Source organism: Alligator sinensis, unplaced genomic scaffold (assembly GCF_000455745.1).
Source record: "Alligator sinensis unplaced genomic scaffold, ASM45574v1 scaffold611_1, whole genome shotgun sequence".
NCBI classification, from domain to species: Eukaryota; Metazoa; Chordata; order Crocodylia; family Alligatoridae; genus Alligator; species Alligator sinensis.
Window position 1 is genome coordinate 394,382 of NW_005842332.1, and position 24,538 is coordinate 418,919.

Sequence of the window (24,538 nt, forward strand, 5' to 3'; positions counted from 1 at the left end):
CCTGCTGTAATTAAAGCTGATGAATTGTAAGGTGTTGCTATTACTTGTTGGGCAGGAGAAGGAGGGGAGGATGTTTTCGAGCTGTCTGGATGGGGATGCTGCTGGTGTTCGGCAGGTCTCTGCCCCACACGTGACTGCGTGGCTGTGATTTCAAACCCTGCCTTACTCTGCACAGAGGGGAAGGCAAGTCCCTGCCCCGGACACAAGCCCACTGGAGACTTTGCTGGAGCAGTTGGACTTGTAAATTAACTTGGCCTTCCCTATCCTCACTTAGAGAGACTCAAATACTGGGCACAAGGTAGATGGACAGAAAGCAGGGTGCCAAGGGTGATGTGCAGGTGGACAGATAGCGGCACCACCCACAGCAATGAAAATGGTTTGTAGGTTGGGGCATACTTCATTTTCTATGATTTTATAACTTGTATATTAAGCAAATTTTCCTTACCAAGCCAGGGCTGGATCATACAGTCCTTCCCACCCAGAGCCGCCCTCCCCTGAGTACTCTCCTCTATTGCAAGAAAACTAGGCAGGTGGGTTGGGGGTCCTGGACTCACATCTCCGTGGTGCTTTTACAGACCACTTCCCACCCAATGTATCGGTGTGAGCCTGAGTTCAGACAAAACGGTTGTTCTCTGTCATTTTGGGCTTTGTGTGCTCTCATGTCACTCATTGCATGCGTGTCCCCACAGTCTGCAAGTGATTGCAACCCCTGAAATAAGCCTATTTGTTATACTCTCTGTGGTCCTCCGTAGAAGGGGTCAGTATGATATTTAACATGCAGAGCGAAGTGGTTTTGGTTTTGGTCCATCCAGTCGCTCATACACGTGCAGAAAGGGCTGAGCATCCTTTCTGAGAGCTGGCTAGCAGGCACACAGCACAGACACAGTTAAAAGCAGAGGGGAGGTTTGCACCTGAAAGGCTGTGACGGTGGCACGGTGGGTACGTGAGTTCTCAGATCAACCGCACGCCCCCACAAACAGTTATTGACTTGTATGTGGTTTACAGGAAATGAAATAAACTGTTTTCAAAGAGCAGTTGGATTTTGCCCAAAACTGAAACCCCTTGAAGATCGAATTCACAGACTGGCAGGACCTGGTGCCTTCCTACACTTTGAGCTTCGTGGCTTGCGTTGGGACGTCAGCAGGTTTTCTAGTGGGGGTGTGCATATCTATACCCACTGAACGGACAGCGTAGGGTGTCTTATCTACTTCTGCATCCATTGTTTTTCTCTGTAAGGCTGAGAGTTTTCCAAAACTTCCTGACAAACAGGAAAGCCCTATATTCCCACGAGCATGCAATGCCTTGATGGGCGCTTGTGCCCTTCGCTCGCGTGAGTTGTCCCACCGAAATAGTGGCGCTCTACTCCATGCTGGTGAGGTCCTAGGGGAAAGATGGGCTCGGGCATTACAAACTGGGCCTCTGGGCTTGACGGGCTGGCGGGGGGGGGGTCATAGGTGGGCAGATAAGATGCCAGCCCCATCCCTCTCTAGCTGCTGGCTCTGGACATGGATGGACATTCATCCCCCTGGCTAGATGAAGGGGCTTGAGACGACCTGACTGCAAAGGTGCCCAAATCGGACTGGAGTTCCCAATACCCTTGAAACCGACCCCGCAAAAGCACCGGCCCCCATCTGCGCGCCTGCCCTGATGCTTAAGCCTCTAACTGGACAGAGGGGTCTGCGATCTTGGCCCCTTGCCCACCTTTTCCCTTGATAATCTTCTCCTTTATCCTTTCCCTAATCCTTTCTTCACATCTGCAGGGCGCGCCGCCCGCCTGGGCCGCTGCCCGCTGTCCTGGCGCTTGTCGGGAGCCTGAGCCATGCCAGCGGCATCCTTGGGAGGATGCCCACCCCACCGCCACCCCCATGCCAGGCCACAGGGGAACCAGGCGGAGCTGCAGCCCCTTTGCCAGGGGCTGGGGGCAGTGGCAGCTGTCGCTGCTGGCGGGTTGGCCGTCCCGCTTCCCCCTGCCGGGGTCCCCTTTGCATTTCAGCTCCTGTAGTTGGCATAGAGAGCCGCACAGACACAAGTACTTTAGTTACATTGTTGGGCGAGTTTGAAACAACTCCCTCTGCCTTGGCCTTCCACGCATTGTCACTGGATTTTCTAGGCGCGTGTGTCCTGCTCTCTTCCCCCTTTGCCTTTTGCTTTCCAGCTCTTGCTTCTGATCCTTTCTTCTTTTATTTTTTCCTCTCTCTTTTTTTTTGCTTTGATTTCTCCCTCCCCCTTTTGGGCTTCCCCATCGTCCCCCCAGCCTCTGGCATGAGTTAAACACCAGCGATGGACACCAAACATTTCCTGCCACTGGGTGAGTCGCTTTGCAAAGCTTTTCTTGATTTTTTTTCAATTTTTTATTTCTGGAATTTTACTTCTTGATGTTTGGGTTTTTTTCCTTGAATTAAAAAAAAAATTTTTTTGGCGTCGATTCCCCTGCCAATCTTGGGGCAAAGGGGAGGGGGGGAAGTGCTGGATTTGGGGTCTGGGGGTGCAGCAGCCCTGGGGCAGCTGGGAGTTGGTGGCAGTTTCCCGGCTGGACAGAGCAGGGCAGCGGAGGGGGGGACCTTCTTCCAGCCTCCCCTTTGCAAGGCTTTCCCTGCATTTGTAGCGAGCTGCACTGGGTTTTGCAAGCTGGGAATCCCGGGTTATGCTGCTGCCCAGCTGGGGAGGGTGGACAGGAGCAGGGGGGAGAGTTGTGGGGGGTTTAATTTCTTTACTGATCCCAGGGAGGGGGTGGGAAAAAGTGCTGCTTGGGGTGGAGGGGATGGGGCTTTGCAAACGTGGGCAGAAGCTGAGCAGAGCCGGAGGAGACGGGAGAGCAGGGAAGCAGTCTGGAAAAGTGGGGGCTGACACTCAGCTCCAAGGTGCCTGGCTGGAAGCAAATGCACAAGACACGGCAGCAGCAGCTCCGAGCTTGTGTCTTGTTGCACTGGGTTTGCATGTGTCATAATGTCCCCCCGGGACATTTTATTTCCCCCCCACCCTCCTTCTTGTCTTTATTGATGGGGTTGGTCCCCTCCTTTCCTTTTTTCCCCCCCCCGTTCTTTTCCCCCTTTTGCCCTCCCCGCTGCCTCTGGAGGCATTTCCAGTGTGCAGTCTGGCAGAGATAAATGTAATTGGTAAGGTTAAAGGTGCCCGCGTTGTACGTCTTGACAGCAAAGCTGGGATCTGGAAGGTGGATGGACGGTGGGGGCATCTGCCTTGGTTTTTCCTTGCCGCCGGGAGCCCTCCGCACCTGACGGCCTGGGCTGGTTTTGATTTATTTACTTATTTTGCAGCGTGTTTTAAATGTATTTCCAGCTGGAGGTTGCCAGCGTCTCAGGGACCGAGTCAAGTCTTGGCTTGTCAGGCTAAAGGCCGCCTCGCGTCTCCGTTTCAGCACAAGCGCGGCGGCTTCGCGCTCTTCCCAGAGTGCAGCATTTAAAAAAAAAAAAAAAAAAAGGAAAAAGAAAAAGTTAGCTCCAACTCACCTCAACTCCAGCCCTCCTCTGCTGGCAAGTTGTCCCAGGGTATTCACGGGATGCCAGGGCTTGCCAGGCATCTGACGTGAACCGCAGCACCACGTATCGAGATGAGTGCGTTAGCCCGAAATCTGAATTTCCCTGGTTTTTTGGGTGGCTGCGATGCATTGCTCACAGTGGCACTATTACATTTAATGCCAGTTTCTGTTCATTTACTGCCAAATACCAAGAAGCAAGGGGAAAAGACACAGGGCACGGGAGTTTTGGAGACCAATATCAGCCGGGCCAGGGCTCGCCCTCTAGACATGCTGCTGCATTGCTAAAAACCATTACATTTTTACTGTGACCCTCTCTTGATTTTGTTGGGAGATAAAAATGCCGCTGGGCTGACGAGCCCGCGTTACTGTGCTGGGTGGCACCGTCTCTTCTGTAGCTCGGCACCCACAAAAATCTTGCCCTGCATTCACTCAAACTGATTCATTTTAGGGCAGGTCAAATGAAACCATACAGAAAAGCCTTTTCCGCTGATACCGCGGCACTATCTTTACACCCATACCTTCATTTTATTTGCGGCTTGGTAGGTTATTTATATTTCCTTTGATCCTCCTGATGAAGACAAAGTCGAAACTGCCTTTGCTTTCCCTGGGAGGCTTGGGTCATAAATCTATATAAATGTTTTTGGTGGTACCGGAGAGGTTTTTCTAGCTGAGAACTGTATGTGCTCACTACATGTTTTCGTATGAGTCCTTTGATTTGAATTTTTGGGGGAGGGCGGGGGAAGCAGGCTGGTGATTTGTGTTGGGATTTTTATTTTTCACACCACAAACAGGTGATGTGTAAACTCCTGGGGGGAAAAGTAGGCTGGTTTGCTGCTGCGGGCACTGGCCCACACTTGTCGGCAGAGCAGGGAGGGTCAGCCTCGCTGGACATTGGAAGGAAATCGCAGCGCTAGCTCAATGTGGCAAAAGGGGGAAATAAAAGCAAGCCCTTATTGTTTGCTGGAGGATTTAGCTGCTCTCTGGAGCTGTTTCACACGCGTGAGCGACGCTATGTGCGGGTGCAAGAGATTTCTGAGCTTGATTGGGGGGTGCATTTTGTCACCCGCCTTTAGGACAAAATTGCAGTATTTGCAGGATAACAGAGAGCGTTGCAGGTCTCGGACTGGCTCCCTTTTTGGCCACCCGGTAAGCACGGACAGCGGCCTGAATTCCCAAAAAAGGGGCGTAAGAAAAAAGGGGGAGAAACCTCCCCGAGTCTTCGCAGAGCCCCCGGAGCAGCGTCTGGCGGGGCCGCGGGGGCGGCTGTCCCTATTAGAGGTCTGATTGGTACGAACGAGGGGAAAGCGACTGACTTCTACCCGCGGAGCACGAGAGCATTTTGGCAACTCTGCCGCTCGTGAGAGCGATGGCCGGGGAAGCTGGCAGTTGCAATCGAGGGTGAATTATGGAAAATCAGATCGTGCAGTTCCTGTATTCCCTGCAAACCAGTAGGGACCTCAGTTGGATGCTTGCAGGCTGGGAAAAGGCCAAATTCATGTCTCAGTTACTGTGTAGCTCCATCGAAATCTCGCCGGGACTGACTTTGGCCTAAAGAGGATAAGTAAAGGCTTCTGGCCAAATTCTGCCCTCGGTTAGACTTGTGTAACCCCACTGATGTCACTCGAATGCATGAGGCCGGAGCTAGGTACTTTAAATACTGCAATTTAATTTCTCTCTCCGGTCCCGGGAGCATCAGGAAGAAACTTCGGAGAGTCCAAAGCGTGCGGCGGGATCTTCTAACCATCCTGAGGCTCTCCGAGTGCATCTCTCCATTCCCCGTCCCTGCACGGCCTCTTCATATTGGCCTCCGCAGTAGCCGGCTGCAGCTTTTACAGGACATTAAATGACCAGTCACTGGAATAAGCCCCCGGAGGAGAAAGCCAAGAGGATGTTATCGTGCACGCTCTCAGAGTCTGGTGGGGCGAGATTACAGATACACGTGCGGCATGAGTTGGGGTTGTGCTAAGATAGGGAGAGTTTGATAAACAGAATAGAAATGCAAAACGAATCTCTTTTTCTGTTTGGCTTGGTCTGTTTTGCTTGGTGCCCACCCTGGTGCCTGCTTTCATCCTCTTCGTGTTGATCCCTTGAGCCATCCTAGGTGCTTGTAGTTGCTTTTGTGGAACAGGTGCACAGAGGGAGCTCGCACTCGAGTGCCAAACTGTCCGAGGAAAGAAACAGTTAATCAGCGTTTGAGCTGGTCATTGAATCCTAGGCTGCCCGTTCCCCGGGGTCACCAAGTCGGTCGGTTCATTTGGTGGCTGTGTTCGTGAAGTCGCTTTTCCCGACTCAACTGCTCTGCCAGGGACAGTCACAGCTGCTCAGGATGTGGCCTTAGACCTGGCCGTCCCAGAAACTGCAGAATCAAAAGCAGCCAGAGGTAACACGTGAGTCAGGTTTGTTTTGCACGGGATGAGGGTGGGCGAGACGCTGGCAGGGTCGAGCTCAGTAAGCAGCACGCCGACTTCCAGAGGGCATCTGCATCCCTGCCCAGCTGGGCCCAGGTCACGGTGCATCTGAGCCTGGGCCTTGGGCACAACTTTGTGGCAGGTTGTCTTGGACAGATGCAAAGGTACCTTGGATGAGAGCCGTCAGCCCGCCTCGGGTTGGAGACTGGGACGACACAACGGCCCAGTCCTAACTTCAGAGACTTGGGCCTGATAAACAGCGGGAGAAAGATGACAAAAAAAGCATGACCATTTAAAAAGATTTTTTCCGAGCACTGGAGAAGCGCCAGCTTCATACAACCCGGGGAATTTGGTTTTTTTCCTTGATTTTCCTTTCTTGGTTTTTTAATAGTTTCTTCCCTTTCTTTCTTTTTTCTCTCTTTGCCACTAAAAAAGGGCAAAAAGAAAGGAAAGTTAGAGGGGGAAAAAGGGCGTAAGGGGGCAGGGAGGGGAGAGTTTATTTGACGGAATAAAAGCCAGGAAACCGATATTTCACCGAATTTTTGTCCTTGTAAAATGCAATTTTGCTCACAGCAACTAAAATGTGTCATTCTGGATGATGCTAGTTGCTTTATTGAGCTTCCTTGTAAGCACCAGGGACTTGGGGTGTCCTCAGCATCTCTGCGAGAGGGCTGCTGAGACATAGGATCAGGTCCTGGAGGAACACGAGAGAGGGGTTTTCAGGTTAAAACCCAGGACAGTGCTATTTGAGTGCCTTCTGGCTTTACACAGGCTTTACACCACGCTTGACGCGTGCAAAAGGGCCACGCTTGACGCGTGCAAACAGTCCACACTTGACGTGTGCAAAAGGTTTCCAGCTGGAAAGGTATTCTCCTGACTATAAGAACCCTGGATCTGGACCGTGATCTCTGCTATAGGCGACGGAGAGACCCGCTCCAGCTCTACGGGTGGATCTACTCCATATATTTACGCTCCGAGAGCAGGATCTGCACGTCTCTTATTTAGGGCATTTTATTTATGTAAAAGCGAGCGGGAGAGAGAAAGCCACAGAATGTTAGTTATTCACTGCAAATATTATTATTGGCATTTTGATCCTGTCAAAGCAAGGGAGAATCAAAACATCTCGCTGGAGAAACATACCCCAGCTTTGTCCCACAGACCTTTGAATGCAAAGATAAATATTTTTGAAGAAATGGGTTAAAAAATACTTTTCCTCCGAGTATTGTTTAATGGGAGAAGGGGAGGGCGGATTCCCTTGGGCCGCGGTTCTGCCACCCATCCGAATTTTTTCACAGCACTGCGAACAAAGATCAACAAACACAAGAAACGGTCGGCGCCGTGCGCCTAGCGGGAGGAGAGCAGGTCTCCGGGCTCCGGCGGGTGTCACCACCCCTGAGACCCATGCAGGCGGTGTGGGCTTCTCCAAACGTCGGGTTCGTGTTACATCCTTGGGAGGCAGGAGCGGGTTCCTACGCTGCGCACCTCCGGGCGTTCAGTTCGAGGCCAAAAGGTTCTTTGGGGGAGTTGTTAGAGCTTATGGTTAGCCCCAAATTTTGCATGTGTTCTTGGCCTGGAAGTTAGTGAAGATATTATTGACATTTGGGGAGTGGCGAGACACCCCAGCATACGTCAGGGCCCCGCCATGCTGTGCAAACATAGATTTGAGGAACTTGACCAAGGCCACACAAGTAGGGCAGTGGCAGAGGCAGGAATACTGACTCTGGTCCTAAGCCGCGCTCAGCTTTTCTGCGGCCAATATATTTCAACTTGGGCTGAATGAAGCAATGCAGTGGGCGCTGGTTGGTGACCTCGCAGGACTTCTGCTTCCCCGTTCTGCGGCTCCATCGTTGTCGATTCAGCGCATTTCCTGGGCACGGCACCGTGCGCGGCGAGAAGCTAGCCATCTCCCGATTCTGGAGCGAGGGAACCTGAGGTGCAGCCAAATTAACTGATTTGCCCTAGGTCTCACACCGAGATTGAGGTCGACATGGTAATTAAACTCAGACCTCTCCAGTTCCTTAGACGCAAGCCTGCGTTCCTGGCCGGGGTCTGCAATTTTATGAATAGAAAGGCGCTCTGCAGAACGAGGCCGTTTATCAAGGCAGGATCCAGCCCAGCCGGAGAGTTTCCCCTAATGCTTCCTAAAAGGCCCAGGTGGGTTTTAAACCTCACCATAACTACAAAGTAATGGGGAGGCTCCCTGGGTGGTTTTATTCTAATTGTTTTTGTCAGTAGTTGCCGTCTTTTATTACATTTAAAGGCCGGGCTGTGGGATAACTTTGAACATTTGACACACACAAACAAAAGCAGCTTTCTGACATTTTCTTTGCATGTCTCTTATTCTCTCCCCCTCCTCCTGCTTCTCAAAGAAAAGCGGATGCCTGGAGGGAGAGCGGAGAGGGAGGGAGGGTCGGTCGTCTCTCCCCAAAGCCCTCTTGACATCCAGGGCGGGCAAAGCACTTGAAAGACTAATCGTACATAAGAATTTAAAAACCCTCCAAAATTTCCCCACTCGAGGCGGCAGCTTGAGCTACCTGGAAAATTTCAGCCGAAACGTTTTGAACATCCCATTGTATCGGAAGCGGGTCTTTCTGTCCATTTGGACGTGGTTTTTTGGGGGTTGAGAGAGCAACTGAACAGAAACCATTTTTTTCCTCTGATTGAAATGATGGTTCATCTCAACATTTACTCTGGTTTTCTTTTCGGAGCGTGTGATAAACTCCAAGGACTTGGACGGTACGTCCGCTGCTTTACCTGCGTAAAAGGAAGATCAGTTCAGCAGAGTCACTGGGACTTGGGTCTGTCTGGTGGTAGCCGGGACCAGGTTAGTCTTTTTTAATTCCCCTAGCAATAGTGGTTACAAATCACAGCATTTGCTTTTCCCCTGCCCAGGTGGGCACAGGGATGCAGAGCTTTTGTGCCCAGTGTCATGGCTGAGACCTTGGAGGCTGAGTGGAAGAGATGAGAAATGAGGTTTATTCCTCTAAAGAGGCCAGCCTGCTATTCGAGCCCCGTTTTAAATGCTGCCTCTGCTGCATCAGGGTGAATGCTCTGAGATTTGCCTTCCTGCAGCTTCACTGAGCCTGCAAAATCCCGCACAGACGAGTCTCTTTTTAGACCATCAAGTAAAATGTCATGGACCACTCCTCACCTGTAGCTTGACTGAAGTCCACGGACCCATATAGATCAACACCAGCAAGTTTCTAGACCCCTCAGTGGACCCCAGGCACACGTGGATTTTGATCGTGAACTCGTACGCAGGCAGGAATAAGCTCAAGGTAGGCGAAGCTACACGTTGGTATAACTGGGGTCAGAGTCCAGCTTTTTTTCTGCATCGTTGGGAAAATAAATGGATTTTGGTGCCTGGATGGGCCATCCTGCCAGCTCATGATTTCATCACGGTCCCCCTGGTATTTGATGCATTGCTTAAGCACCCGGTTTCTGGAGTCATGTGATTTTGGGGAGTCATGTGATGCTGCCTTTTCTTTTCTCGACAGCAAGCTGTATCACTCACGGTGAACCTCTGCCCAAAGGGGCACTTAAAGGCTCAATACATGGAGGGCAAAGAAAAAAAAATACCCAACTAATATTATTTTTATTTGGAAACCCCCCAGTTTTTTAAAACCCAATTTCCTGATTTTTTCATTTTTTAAAGACTCGGTCGCACTACAGTCAGGTTCACAAGGCTGCTGTGGAGCTGATGGTCAGCCCGCTCTTGTTTTGGTTAGTTAATGGAGCAGGGAAGCCCTGGACGATACATGGGGAGCAGGCAGGTGCTGTTAATCAGGTGTCCTGGGATTTTTATAGGTTCATCTCAACCTCTTTTCAGCCGCAAGTGGAGGAAACCTGCCTTTGGAGACCTTTCTGGCTAGTTATTTGCTCACTAGGGCTAGCAGGGACACACGGAGGAACGGGCTGAATCAAGTGCGTTGGGATGGGGACCCCGTCACAGCTAGCGGTCAGGTTTTTGGGGGGCTAGCAGGGACACACGGAGGAACGGGCTGAATCTAATGCTTTGGGACGGGGTCCCCGTCACAGCTAGCGGTCAGGTTTCTTTATGGTTTGCATATTTGGATTTGGGTCTCATCTGAGCCGTGACCCTTTCCCTTGTATTGAACGGCGTGTGTGAATGCTGCAGAGCGAAGAGATAAAAGGTGCAGTGCTGGTTTTTGCGACCAATAAAAAGGGTAATGGGATTCCCATCTGGTTGTTACTTTTCATGGTCTCTTTCTCTTTGTAAAGCCTTGGCTTTTTTATCAGCATTTATAGACTTTAAAAGGAAAAATAGGGGTAGGGGGGAAGGGTGGAGGGAGAGGAGAAAACTCAGTCCCTGAAGCGTCCACACCCTTGGAGGTTTACAAGAGCCGGCGGAGAGAGGTCCTTTTGTATTCGGAGCTGCCAGGAATGCTATGGGTGGATGCAGTCGTGTTGGCTAGGTTCAGGTGTTGGGCAGGCAGAGCCCGGCTCTTATTCTTGCTCCATTTTGGGCTGAACCAGAAAGTTTTTTTGCTCTATGCTCTGTGGGCCGCTCGGATGCAACTGCATTGGAAATAGAGCGGCTCTGTGTTGCCCAAATGCGTGGCGGAGTCAACATGATGCACCTTTAGAGGCTACTCACGGCACAGGGAGGAATGGAAAGGCTTTGGCACGAGAGGCGAGAGGCATCTCTGGGTGATGGAGCTGAGAGATACAAGCTCGGCTATTCTGCGAAATGCATGGGAGAAGGCTGTCCCGTGCACTAGCGTTGGAGACCGTGTGTAGAGTAATGGGGAAGAAGAGTCGTGGGGTATTAGTCACTTGAAATGTGTGGGAGCTAGAAAGAACCCATCAGACGGGCAAGAGGAGATCCTCGGAGTACGGTATAACCCAGAAAGGCTTCTCGTACTGGATCCTGACCTGAACGGGGAAGCAGTGGAGTTGCATAAGAATAATGGAGCAATAGCGAGCCTTCCCGAAGAGCCAGGGATGATGATGGGAACAGGGTGTCCCATCCAGACCCTAGCTGAGGGCTGCAGAAGGGGAGCTGCTTGGTAAAACCATCCAGGGACATCCAAACTATCTTAAGTCCAGCACATCTTCAGCAGCCTGGCTGAGACTTTGGGCACTGGCACCTCATATCCAGCCTGAGCATTTGACCTGCGCTTATTCCAGCATGATGTTCAATTGATCATAAAAATCAAATGCGAATCCCTGGGTTGTTGCCCTTCAGCATGTCTCAGTCTCTTCCCCTCTGAATTGGCCTAGCGTGAGAGAGGAAATTGCTCTCGAATGCATCCTCCCAATTTCTTCACTATAGCTCCTTCTACCTCCCTCCGCTCTCAGCGCTCCCCTTTTGAATCGTAATGAATTAAGGACAGTGGCTTGGAATTTTAATTTAATTTTCTTACATTTTTTTTTTTTTTAAGAGGCAATGGAAAGTAAAATCTTCTGGCTGGGAGGTGAGGGGGAAAGGAAAGCACGCCTGTTATCCTCCGTTCTGTCCCAGCACAGAACCCGCGCGCGCGTGTGGCTCACAGACAGTGAAATTGCACCCTAGAGTTATAAAGCAATTGTCTAGCTCAGCAGCAGAATGAACATGAAATGGTGCAGAAAGCAACTAAATAAAATTGGGTAAGGCAGATGCATGAAAATAATGACATCTATATGTCGGAGTCAGACGCAGCCGCACACGCGCGCATGCACGCAGATAAACTTTTACAGCGGAGCTGGCATTTATTTTTCTAGGGAACTCTTTAAGGAAATTGGAATGTGTTCAGTTTGTGGAGGGCTTGGTTGGGGTTATTTTTATTTTTATTTTTTTTGAAGCAGAAAACCCATTTCGGAGGCGAGTCTTTCCGTTTACGGCATCTCTTCGACCCTCTGATCCCTCTTGTTTATCCTTTTTTTTGTTTGTTTGTTTTCCGAGCTGAATTTTTTATGCTCGGTCAAACATTGAAACGATAACCTTTGTGACTTCATTTCCCTTCTGCTGTGGCTGCAGCTCAGGACTGCTGGGGGAGTGGGTGGCAGCTAGTGGTGGCATGCCCAGCCCAGTGGAAATTGGGTTTTAAGATGCTGCCTTGGTTTGCTGCCTCTTCTTCTGAGCTAGCAGGTGGAGGAAAGACACGGAGATCTGTAGAGTGCAATGGAGCAAGACCTGGTGCACCCTAGCCGAAGATGGGGTGCAGAGCGTGTGAACGTGGCCCCGGGGGTATATGCGTGTCTCACACCGTGTGGGTAATGGGGCCGTGTGGGTAATTGGGCACAAATCTGACCCTGTGTATGTAGGACTCTGGCGGAGGGAAAGGGCGAGGAGCACGTGCATCCATATGAATGCCAGCCCAGCGCAGACGTGATCAGCGGCAAACTGTAGCTAACAAGATCAATGGACCTGTTGGAAGTTCAGGGCCGATTGCGGTGTGATGTTAACATCCCAAATCAATGCAGCCCACGGGGTCCCTGCTCCTGCTCCTACCTGCCTTATGCAGGGAGGGTTGCACTAAGCTCAGCTCGCTGTCGGCTGCAGCCCTGCCTGGCAAAGGCACCAAGCTGCACTGCAGTGATTTCCCCTCGTGGGGAAGAGGGGGCTGCTGTGCGGTCCTTTAGTATGACTTATTTTGTGTTGCAGCAGCACCCCCAAGGAACTGCAGTGCTGGATCAGAGCCCGGTTGTGCTAGGAGCTGTACAGATCAGTATGCAAGAAGACAACGTGGGCTGCAAACACGGTGTGGCTTACTAGCGCTCGGACTATTTGCAGTTTTTGATCGGTCACAGACTCTCATCTGATGCTGGGGACCACGTCCCTGGGACATATATGCTGGGGAGCACAGACATACTTTGGTAGCTTTGGTTTCCAGCTGGGCTCACGTGCATGCCTGTCTGAGCTAAGGGATTGCTTTTAACCGTAACGCTGGTATGTTATCCACCCCGCATAAGCTCCTCTGGAAGCTTCTGCGTTTCTTGATGTTGTCTCACGTTTTCCTCCTTATGCTTGAGATCCGTCCAAGGATGGAAATCAGCAGCTAATCTTACCACCCAGGAGGCCCTTAGGTGAAAGTCCTGGAGTCGCAGCCAGGATCCTGCCCTCCCTTCCCCATTCTTTGCCACTGCAGAGCACTCTCTGGCACCGAGGGATGTTTCCAGCTCTCCGTGGCTCCTGCTGTACCGATTACACCGTTGTGCACTCGCGTGGCTCCACCCGTTGGGCTGCGTTGTGCATCCTCCTCGGCGGCGGTGCTCACCCTGACCCAGGGTGCTGCCAAGGCATTTAGGCGTGATATTTGGCATAGCTTCGCATTTGGTTGGAAACAGCCGTGTCTTTGCTATTAAAACACCAACCCCCAAACCCCGCTGTGATGGGGGAAATGGAGAAACTCAAATTGCATGCTGCGTTGATGCAACCCCCAAATTCAGCGAAGACAAAGCAATGCTGCCGGGTCCCAGTGTCAGGGCACTCGGGAGCTTAGCGGAGCACCAGGCCAAGGGCCAAATCCTCCTCTTATGAAAACTGGCCTAGCTCTTGAAGTGAATGCGCTGCGTCCCCAGCTCCTTTGACCTCAGTAGATCAGATCTGAGTATCTGGGGATCATTCAACAGCAACTGATAGCCTGTGGTTGGATTGTACCAGCTGAGTTCTGGCCTTGATTTCTTCTGAAGTTTCTTTTCTTGACATTATTTCCTACCAAAGACACCGGGAGCTCACTTCAGCAGCTTTATGTCGGTGCTGCCCATTGACCTCCATGCTCTGACAGTGGAGGAGTGGGTCCTACACCGCTTGGTGGGTTGACCTGATTTCTGAGATACAGGTCTCTGCTCTTCCTTCTTGACCTCTGAGTCCCTGGCTTGGCCTTATCTTCCATTCAGAGGAGGTAGTTCAGGTTTTTGCGGTAGATGTGATAACTTTAGACCGACTAAAAAGTTTTTGGCAAAAAGTTTGGAAAAAAGTTTGGAAAAAAGTTTTTGGCAAACTTTTGAGCACAAACACCCTTCGTCAGGCGCGGGGAGGAGGGGGCCGGCATCTTGCAGTTGCATCCAGAGCTTCCCTTTGCTAATGATCACAGAAGTTAGCCCTTTATTTCAGATGGTGTCTGTTTGCCCGGGTCCAGGCTCACTTTCATCTTTGTTTGCATTCCAAGGCAGTGTAAAATTCAGGCTCTGATTTCCCCTTGATCAGACCATTCCCCCAGGTCCCCCGTTAACTGCTCCAGGAGCATTGTCCACCGCCTCCCAGCCAGATGCAAGGAAGGCAGATCCCCTTGGCCGTATATCATCGCACGTTGTCTGCTCTCCCCCAAAGTAAACAGTGGCTCAGCACACAGGATGCAGCAGAAATGGACTTTATCCTCATCTTACCTCTAAGTCTACCCAAGGGGACTCTTCAGAGACTTGCTGAGGATGGGATCTTGGGTGGGGAATGCCTGCCAAGATCTTCCCAAGCTCCCGGAGGAAAGGCACAGCCCTGCTGTCACCTACGCCAGTGTAAATCACAAGCAGCGCCGTGGAGTTACACACATGCAGCCTCGGCGTGCGGCATAAATCAGGCGCGGAGTGAAAGGTTAAAGAAATCCAGAGGAAATGTAGCTGTGCTGTGAGATATGAATGTCTTTCCTGTACATGCTTATGTCACCCAGGCTACCTTCCTGTTACAAGAATAAACCTGTTACAAGCATACGCTTTCTGCACACCTCAGCTAAACTCCATGTGCTAAACGGGGTAGGCGAGCTGCACCAGCTCCTGCTCGCAGTGCCTTCTGTGCAGAGAGCAGTTTTTCCCCCAAAACTCCCTGCCGATGATTTGTACCCACCTCCTGGGATGCAGCCACCTCTGAAGGGGGGTGTAGCAGCTGTTTAACCGAGCAGAATAATTTGGAGAGCAGCCGAGGATGCTCAGACTGAACAGGGGAGGCAGGATGTAGGTGGTAGGACCATAGCTGCTCTGTGAAGGGACCCAGGGGCTCTGGCATCCATGAACCTTGCTTTTTTGAAGTCACGAGGACCATATTGTTGATCCTAGCCATCAACACAAAAAGGACTTTGCAACTATCAGCATCCCTGCTACCTGAGCTTTCCTGGGAGGTCTCCTATTCAAGCAGGAAGGAGGCTTGACCTTGCTTACCTTGGGAGACCCAGCAAGATCACCACCAGAGATAGCAGGCTACAGGACTATTGTTTGTAAATGTAGAGAGGCCTTAGACAAACACCCATTCAAAGGAAAGGAAGATAATGGGCCTGGGGTATGGAGAAAAGTTACTGATTGGGTGGGCTCCTGTTGTCCGCCACCGAAAACACAAACGCAGTCCAGGCAAACTGGGAAATTCAGATCAAAGGCTTAAGGGGTGGGCCAGGACCTTCATGTAAGCGCCCACTTTTATGGACTGTAACAACCAGAATGAAACCCCCGGTGGGTACCATGCACTGAGATGCTGCATGACTTCATGATGTGCTTTAGGGTTGCTGAGACTCGTGTTCATTTTAAGGTTTTACCTCTTCTGGAAGCAGCGCTCAGAGGTGTGTTAGCACATGTACTGATGAGCCATTTAGTGCCACTTTGCAGCCTTCCCGGAGATACCTCCTTGCACTAATGGTTGCACTCCTCAGCTGATTACCACAGCAGCTCTTTAGCAGCCCTGGCCCCCGAGTTATTTTTGCCTTCCTGTAGTTGTAGAAGCCCAGGACTGATCTTTTTTAATGTCTTGGAGTCTTGCAGATTTTCCAATGAGCCTTGCACCTGTGGTGCATGCATGCACCCAGCTGGCCCCTGCATTGGGTGTTCAGAAGGAGATAAGCCCGTTTGAAAATTGATCCCCAGCTGCAGGGTACCTCCAGCTCTTCTGAAAAATGTGGGCCTGCTTTCATGTCCATGACTATTTGTACCACTGTTCATTGATCCTAGAAATGCAGCCCATTCTGCATTGCCCTGTTTAACAACACACTGCAGCAGTGCTCAATAGGTTAGGCGGGGGAGAGAAGAATGCCATATCCCACCGTGGGAGTTTAGTTGAGCATCATTGATCCACAGGGTTAGAAGGGACCATGAGGGTCACCTGGCCCAGTTTCCTGCATAGATTCACTAATGTTAAACCATCCCCAATAGGTGCCTATTCAACCGGTTCTGGATTAGGACTGAAGAACAGTCAGTGGACAAGGTGTCAGTGGGAACATCTTTGTGGGCTGAAAAATGCAGATCGCTTGTGTTTCACCCTCACTTCCAGCAGCCAGACTCTGGTTTGTGTGTCACCGGTTTCTGAGGTCCAGTTCTCCAAAGAAAAGCAGCAAGTGCCAGGCTTACATCATGCTCGTGCTGCGTTTCAGGTTTCTTCCTGTGCCCAAGCCCCTGCGCCCCTTCTTTGAGCATCCCCTTTCCAGATGTGCTCACATCCGTTTCACCGACACTGCTGCAGCTGGCTGCATTACCTGACTCTGGGCGGCTGTTGAGAATGGCCAGCCACAGCTCGGGCACTCGCAGCATCACTTCAGGTGTTATAGGAAGGGGCCGGTGCCATTAGGCGAGAGCTGTGCTTGGGCTCTGAGGCCTCTAGGCATGGGCAGCAAATGGCTTTATGGCCAGGTGATTGCAACAAATCCAGCGACTATATAGAAGTCCACACCCATCTCCCACTTTAATAAACTTTACTTCTTCCTTTTCAAAAGACTGAACATGCAGTGTGAGGGTAGCCTTCTCTGTCTGCCATGGAGCGGCTACTCTGAAACACCCAAAGGGCCTGAGTTTCAGTCATGCTGAGGCTTTGGCAGGTGCAATTGCCCCCTTTTGCACCCTCAGCTGGCTTCAGATTTATGTACTGGTCCTCAGAGGAGGGGACATGTCAGGGACCTGGCTGCGGGGCACGGTGCTGTGGGCATCATTAGTTTGGGGATGTAGGGACAGAGGTTGTGAGTCAGAGCAACCCTGAGGCTACGCTGAGGGCCGGGTAACAAACCACCTGGGCAACCTGCTTTTCCACTCACTGCTGGGAGCAGCTCAGTAAAGGGTTTCCAGCTGCGACCGAGCTGCCATGCTATAAAGAGGGAGACACAGAGGCCTGACACGTCTGCAGCACGTGTGCTAGCACGGTCTCTGGCAAGCACCGCTCTGGACCTGAGCAGGGTGACCCGAACCATGATGGTCACCATTCAAGGGCCTGATTGCACATGTGACAGTGGGCATGCCACTTCCTCTGCCCCTACGCCCCGCTGTAAATAATTAAATGATAATTAACAGCAAAGCACACAGAAAAACAGAAATGCAGTTTGAGAAAATGCATTCCTCTGACTGAACAGGCCCTTGCAAACGAATAAGGTGGTAACAAGTCCACCAACATATAAAAATAGTGCACTGCTGCCCGTGTAATTATGAGTATGGGCATCTTCAGGATGTCACGCCTTGAAATTCGAGTCCTGATTTCAAAAGCAAGGGGTAACTGCCCTCGCGTGGGCTCCTGGCACAGTCTGCTGGGCCTCGCATTTTAGCAGTTCAAATCTTAACGCGTCACAGAGACCGAATTCTGCAGCGGCTGAGAGCGGTGTAAGCCCGGACAACTCCATTAAAATCAGCAGTGATGACTCAATTGATTCAAGCTTGAATCCGTCTAATTAGGAAATGCAATTGACCCGCGGTGATTTGCCGGCTTGAATTTCGAGACAGTGATGTGGATGGGGAGGCTGTAATTAATATCGGTAATGCTCAGAGATCTGAAATGTTCCGTAGAAGACTAATTATTATTGTAATTTTTATTGCATATTTCATTGGAGGAAAAAAAGGGTGAAATACAGCGTGTCTTGAATACGAGCTAATAGGGCTTTCCATCCCTCCCTGGCCTTGTTGGTTAGCTGTAGAAGTGGAGTGCTGTTCTGGGCTATTCATCATTGCAATTATTGTATTATGAGTACAGTGTGCTTGGAAGTGGAGAGAGATGGAGCTTGGAGATGCTTTCGACATTGTAAATACTCGCTCCTTCTTACCATGTGTGTCACCTTAGCGGAAGGGGATAGACTGATGACCCTTGAGAGAAATGCTGCCTTTTCTATCCCCAGCTCGGGGCCGGGGGAAGCAGGGGGCAGGCAGGTATGTGTCTCGGGGTCCAATCAAACCTGCCATGGAAGACCTGTATCCCCAAGGTTGGAAAAGAAATTAAATCTCCTAACTTAGCTGTTTTTCTCCACTCAGTCCTCCAGTAAGGGATAGTGGGGAGGGATGCACTCTGTGCCAGTGGTTTTTTGGGATGCGGATGGGTGTCCGCCAGCAGCAGAATTCAGACTTGCTCTCCAAGAGCTGTGGAGCAGCCATCCAGACTTGACTTTTGGGACCAGGTTTTCAGCTGGCGTGCCTGGCTTCAGCAGAGCTCGCAGGGATTTCTGAGGGTAGAGGACGATGCCGGACTGGGGCCGCAGTGGTGTGGAGAGCTGCATGCAGCAGGCCAGATGTGGGGAGCTGGGCATCCCTTTCTGGCTTTGTGAGCAGTGAGATTTAAAGCTCCCACTGGATGTCTTTGCTGGTCCCCTGGGCCAGGACATCACCCAGTAACCCTATAGGGCTTAAACTCATGTCAGGGGGTGGTTGAATTTGGTCCCAGTAACACTCCCAAACTGCTGCCAGCTCTTTTAGTAGCTCAGTCTGGCTGGTCTCTTTTTCCGCGTGCGCCGTCAACAGAAACTGCTTGGGTAGGAGACTAAAGTCCACGGCAGGAAAGTGTCCCCTGTGGACTTTTAACCTGATCAGAGAGAGACCTGAACTTGGATTCCTTCACTGTTTCATGGCAATCTCCTAAAAGCAAACAGAAAGAACAAGCTGGTGCCCTCCCTTTGGGGTCAGCCCCTTGCTCCAGGCTATCATTAGGAGCCTGTGAAAAGGGAGGTAATTAAGGTCGAGTCTCCGCTCTTGCACCATGTCAGGTCAGGGAGAAGAAACAGGCCAGGCAGCTTCCGGGATGCCTCTTGTTGCCGCAGGAGTCTGTCCGCAGCCTATTTCCACCCCTTGGACCTTGAGGCGTGCTCGCTGCTGTCAAGACTCGCTCGCCTCTGTGCTCCCTCCACCCAGCCGTGGCGGGGAATAAAGGGGCCGCTTTGGGGCTGCAGTGTCCAGGGGTAAATGTGGAGGAGGGCAAGGAGGGTGGGTCTGGCAACAATTAGATGACCCCCTTGTCTTGAATGCCTGGGGGGTCTGTAATGCTTTACATGGGCTTCCTCTGGCTGCGCAGCATCCGTGTCGCTGGAGCGGTGGTAGCAGAAGGTGAAGTGGGTTAGATGCATGTCTGTCCTCACTCTTGGCTCGAGTGGAGTGAGCGGGGCAAGACTGGCATTTGGGGGACAAATGCATGATCTGTGCTAGCTGCTACCAGCTTTGACATGAGCTGGGGAGCATCCAGGCAGGGGTGAGGATTGGGGTCCCTTGTTATTCAGGTCCCCGGGCACCTCCAGTACTGGGTCTACAGGATGTCACGTTTCTGGCTTGTGACTGCAGCACCTTTAACTCCACTTCCTTTTTGGCCCAACACCTCTTTTCTGGATACGGAGTGGGTGGACCGCCAGTCTTGTTTGCTCTGGGTGGGTCCATTGGAAGGTCTTGACCGTGGTTACGGGCAGCAGCGCCCAGCGCTATCTGGAGCGAGACTCCTTGAAGACTTGGAACGTGGTCCTGGAGAGCGTTTCCGGAGTCCGGGCAGATGTTACAGTGGGCGTGCGGGAGAAAGGGTTTCAAGTGAGTCCAGGGAACTGAATCAAAAGACTGCTTCTCTCTGATGCTGTGGCCAGTTGCATTGACCATAGCAAGGGGAATAAATCAATTTGCAGCAGCTGGGAATGCCTACATGCCTTCACCGGCTCGGCAGCTCCGGTGGGAAGGACTCAGGCTAGGTTTAAAGGGCCAAAGGCAGGTGAAACAGGTGACTTTGGGCTGTTATGGAGCAAACCCTACTATTGCTACCGCTGACGTGCCTAGGTGACTGGAGCTGTCTGGGATATCCATGTTGTATGAGGCTGAGATGCTCTCCCCACCGCCCTGAAAAGCGCTGGGAGCTGCAGATATGTGTGTATGTATAGATATGTGTATATGTATGTATATGTGTGGGTGTATGTATGTGTATATGTGTGTATGTGTGGGTGTATGTATGTATATGTATATGTGTGTATATATATGTGTATATGTGTGTATGTGTGGGTGTATGTGTGTGTATGTATGTATATACATACCTCTCTCTCTCTCTCTCTATATATATATATATATATAGGCTATCCCTCTCTCTCTCTCCATATATATTTGAAGCTGGCGTTCTTTGGAGTCAGGAGGGAAGCTCCCGTTAACCACTGTGGGCACCAAGTCCAGTCTAAAAAGGAAAGGGGTGCGGAGGGGCAAAGCCAATGCTGTTTTTCATCCTAGTTATGTGCTGGAGGTAGATCAGGCTTTAGCTTCTTACCAAATCATAGCCTTTTATCCGGCTGGGCTGGGCTGTGCAGTGTGTGTGAAGACACCTGCATCCAGAGACTTAGGTGGTATTAACCAGTGCAATTGAAGTCAATCAAATGATGCTGGTTTACACCAGCTTATAGCTTGGCCCCTGCACTAAGCTAGAGCCTGAGAATCACTGACAGGGCCCATTCATAACAGCTGCAAGACGGTACTACTGGCGTTTTAGTGCCGCCTCGCCTCGAGTGCGTGCTGTGCAAGGGAAAGGTTTTGCACCGTATTGCCAGGTATTGGGCGAGCGGGGTGGATTTTACAATGAGAAATACCAAATGTGAAATCTTTTACTGGTGGGCAGAGATTGGATTTGTTTATCCTCAGTTTACGTTGTCTGCTTTGGAGGCTTGCCCAGATTTTTCTGATTATCTTTGATTTATTACGATTCTGGGTTTTTTTTTTTTTCTCCCTTTCCACTTCACTTCCTCAAATGGACAGGCCACTGTACAAACGTCTCATGCCTTAATCTCTCCACGAGCTTCAAGTTGGGCCTGAAAATGAGAATAATCATACTCTCACTGGCAGTTTTTTTCCAAATCTGCCGTCGCTACAAACCACACCAGAGATTTGAAAAAAAATTGCCCTGGATGATATCCTGGCTCAGGGCACTAGCCAAGACTTCCAGGGGAAGCTTTATATCTTACAGATATGGTCCTGGTCATGCTCCCCAGCTCTCTCTTTTGGGGAGAAACAGCATTACTTCTCTGCCGCTCCATTCTGTTCACTTAGTGCTTTCGACTGCATTTCACGTGCAGTCAGTTTTCCTGTTTTCTCTTTATAGCTGATTTGCAAATGCTTGGGCACATGTCTAGCCTCATGCATGTGGGGAGTCCTTGAAAAGTAATAGGTAGGTGGGGGGCCGGGGTGAAGCCTGGCTTTCTGCAGTTGTCTGGATGGGTCTCCAGCATAGGAGAGAAAAATCCATGAAAGAAAGGAAAAAAAAAGGACAGTGTCATTGCAAACCCCTTTGAAAAGGGACAATACCTGTAAGCAGGTTCCCATCAAAATGTCTCCTGGGCGAGGTTTCAGGTGCATGCAGGTGCTTTGCAAACCATGCGAGGTGTGCAGAGGCTCTCTGTCATTCGGACCCTGCGTAAGTTGTGAGTGGTGCGTGTTAGCATCACTCCCAGAGACATTTGAAAGCTCTGGGAATCCCTGAGCAAGGCTCCCGTCCTTGTGGGAACAATGGTCTGGTTCAGAGCGTGCGTGTGTGCACCCATGTGTATTGATCTGAATGGTGTAACACTTGCACATCCTGGTGCGTGCAGCTGCGAGAGTTGTGATGTTTGCTTTCCTGGGCATGTGTGCGCATGTGAGCATGGCAATGCTTGCCCACATTGGCATGTGCGTGTGCGGTGCTTTTATTGTAATTTATTTTGGCACGGATATGTGGGGAAGAGCGAGGGAATGCAGTAGTGCCCATGCAAGGCTCTGTGTATGTGTATGTGTGTATATTGATCTGAATGGTGTAACACTCGTATATCCTGGTGTGTGCAGCTGCGAGAGTTGTGATGTTTGCTTTCATGGGCATGTGTGTGCATGCGCGTGTGGCAACACCTGCTCACATTGGTGTGTGTGTGTGTGTGGGTGTGCGCGGTACTTTGGTTGTGATTTATTTTGGCATGGATGTGTGGGGAAGAGCGAGCGAGGGAGTGAGGAAATGCCCACGCAAGCCTCTGTGTGTGTGTGTGTGTGTGTGTGTGTGTTGATTTGAATGGTGTAACACTCACGTATCCTGGTGTATGCAGCTGCAAGAGTTGGGATGTTTGCTTTCCTGGGCATGTGCGTGCATGCACGTGTGGCAACACCTGCTCACATTGGTGTGCGTGTGTGTGCAGTGCTTTGGTTGTTGTGATTTATTTTGGCACGGATGCGTGGGGAAGAGCAAGGGGAATGCAGTAATGTGGGGAATGCAGTAATGCCCATGCAAGGCTGTGTCTGCGTGTGTGCATGTGTGCGTGTGTGTGTGTGCGAGACAGAGTGCTGCTAGAGATGAAAGAAAACTTCCTGCTCCAGCATCCAAACGAGAAAAGCATGTGAGAGAGAGAGATTTCCTCAAGGGATCAGCCGTGATAAAAAGCCTTCCTTTTGTAAAGCAGCGAGAGAAAAGACCTGTGTCTAATCCTGGGAGAGGGGACCGCTGGAGCAGGGCAGCCAGCCCCGGACTGGCCCGGTTCCCCCCCGGCTTGCTGCAAAACCACGCAGGAGCAATTGGGCTGGAGTCAGAGCCGAGTCGAACCCAGGGGATGGGGGTCAGGCGGAGGGTACAGGGATAGCATCTCTTTCTACGGGGCCGGTGAAGTGTGGCTGTGACTCTGAGTGAGCCTGGACTCTGTCATGCCCTGAGCCCATGTGTTGGGTCTGGGATGGAGGAGCTGTCCCGGGGACCTGGCTGCCGCGGTGGGCGGCGAGCCCTCGCGGGTGGGTGCCTCTGGACGAGGCTGCTCTCGCTCTGGTGAGGCAGGCATTGCTCAATCCTCTCTTTTACATAAGAGCGGAGTTGGCTGAGCCCTGCCACACAGCTGTTTACTCCTCTCCGGGCCAGGGCGGGGGAGAGACTCACAGATTTGCTTTCCCTGTTTGCCATTGTCCTGGGCTGGGCCAGGAAATGGGCCCAGGCGATGCTGAGCATGCAGGAGCCCTCGCTGCTTGTGGCTAGCACCTGGCAGACCCTGTATCGGCTCTGGCAGGGCAGGGACCCAGGAGCTCAAAACCCCGAGTGCCTCCCGGCAGTCTCCCCCTGCGAGTGAAAGTCCCCCCCATCTCTTCAATGGGGCTAGGACAGAGCCAGCGCATGCCTTAAGGGCTTGTCATGGTGGGGCATGCACGTCAGTCTGTGCGCTCTGCACAGTGGAGAATTATATCCTGGACTAAATGCAGCCCGCAGCACTTCCCCACGGAGGGTCTCTCTGCACAGGTGCTGGGGGCATGAGTCCAGCATGGGCAAGCACCTCGGTGCTAGCTGAAATCGAGCTACCACCACGTGAAGTTGTGACGACCAGCGCTTCTCTGCAGGCTTTACACACTTAGGTTGTGTCTGCACATGCATTAATGCGCTTTAAATAATGCACATTAAATCTAATACCTCCATTGTGAGGTACTAGGAAAATGCGCATTAGCACATGCTTTTAAGTGATGCTTAATGTGCTTTAGCCTATTTTCATGTACGTTAAGTAAAAAGCGTGTGATACTTTAATGTGCATTAAAATAGGCTAATGTGCATTAAAGCGCACGTGTAGATGTGCCCTGATTGACAACCTTGGCTACAGGTTGCTAGCCAGTGCTGAAGTCTGTGCACCTGCAGCTCCCTCCTCGGTAGATCAAAGCCTATCCATGCTGCGGCCAAGAACCAAACATTCAGGCCTATCACCCGCTGAGTGTTCAGCCTCGATAATGTGCAGTGCAGGAGGACTGTCACTTCCTGGCCCTTTTATAAAGCTGGTAAGAGTCTCCCTGTTCAAAGGCAAGCAAGAAGAAGCTGCAGAAGCACGCGTTGCTGCCGTTCCCCTTGTATAAAGTGACTGTTTCCGTTTGGCTCAGAAACCTGCATGAACTTTTCCGTGACGGGGGCAACACGCCACCGTTTTCTTGGCATTAACCAGCGACAGCCATGCCCGTCACGCAAAGATCACTGGGTCGGGAGAACTGGAGGCTGTCCTCATCCGTCATGTGCTCTCTTGGTCTCAATTGAGATGTTTCTTCTGCTCTTCTTGCTGACTGATTTTTGGCAGTCTTTGCCCAGCTTAGAACTGGATTAAGAACAAACCAAACCCAATGGTGTTCCAAAAAACTGAAGGCTTGCAGACTGGCTTCTTTCTCCCAAGGTCATGATTAGCTTTGGAGAAGCAGATGAGAGTTCCCAGTGATATAACCGACAGCCTTAATTAGAATCAGTCCAGACACAATTAATAGGGGGGGTATTATTTAGAGGGCAGACCCACTAGGAAAGGGACCTCATAGTGGTATGTGGTTGCATTAAGTTACTCAGGACTGAAATCTGCCCCTCTGCAGGGGAGTTAACACCAGCCCTGAAGCACCATGTAGACCTCACTTGGGGTTGAAGTGGTGGGCAAGTCCTATGTTGGTTCAGCGGGCAAGTATGAATTTAATATCAGGCGGGCAATTGCTAGGTTGGGGCTTGATGGGTGGTTGTGTGACGCTGTCTGCCGATTTTGAAAGGCAGCAGATAGCGGTAAAAGAGAGG

At 51.1% G+C, this 24,538-nt stretch overlaps 1 protein-coding gene across 2 annotated transcripts in view; it reads left to right on the forward strand.

Moving 5' to 3' along the window:
* The window catches only part of RXRA (retinoid X receptor alpha), a 202,707-nt gene that overhangs the window by 3,823 nt on the left and 174,346 nt on the right, over positions 1-24,538 (forward strand). The window contains exon 1 of one of the 2 annotated variants that reach the window (XM_006028618.3): positions 2,018-2,308. The exons of the other annotated variant lie outside the window; for it this stretch is intronic. Within the exon in view, the coding sequence (XP_006028680.1) occupies positions 2,281-2,308 (28 nt within the window). The 5' untranslated portion in view covers positions 2,018-2,280. Of the gene's footprint in view, positions 1-2,017; positions 2,309-24,538 lie in introns of those variants that run through there. 2 annotated transcript variants of the gene reach the window in all.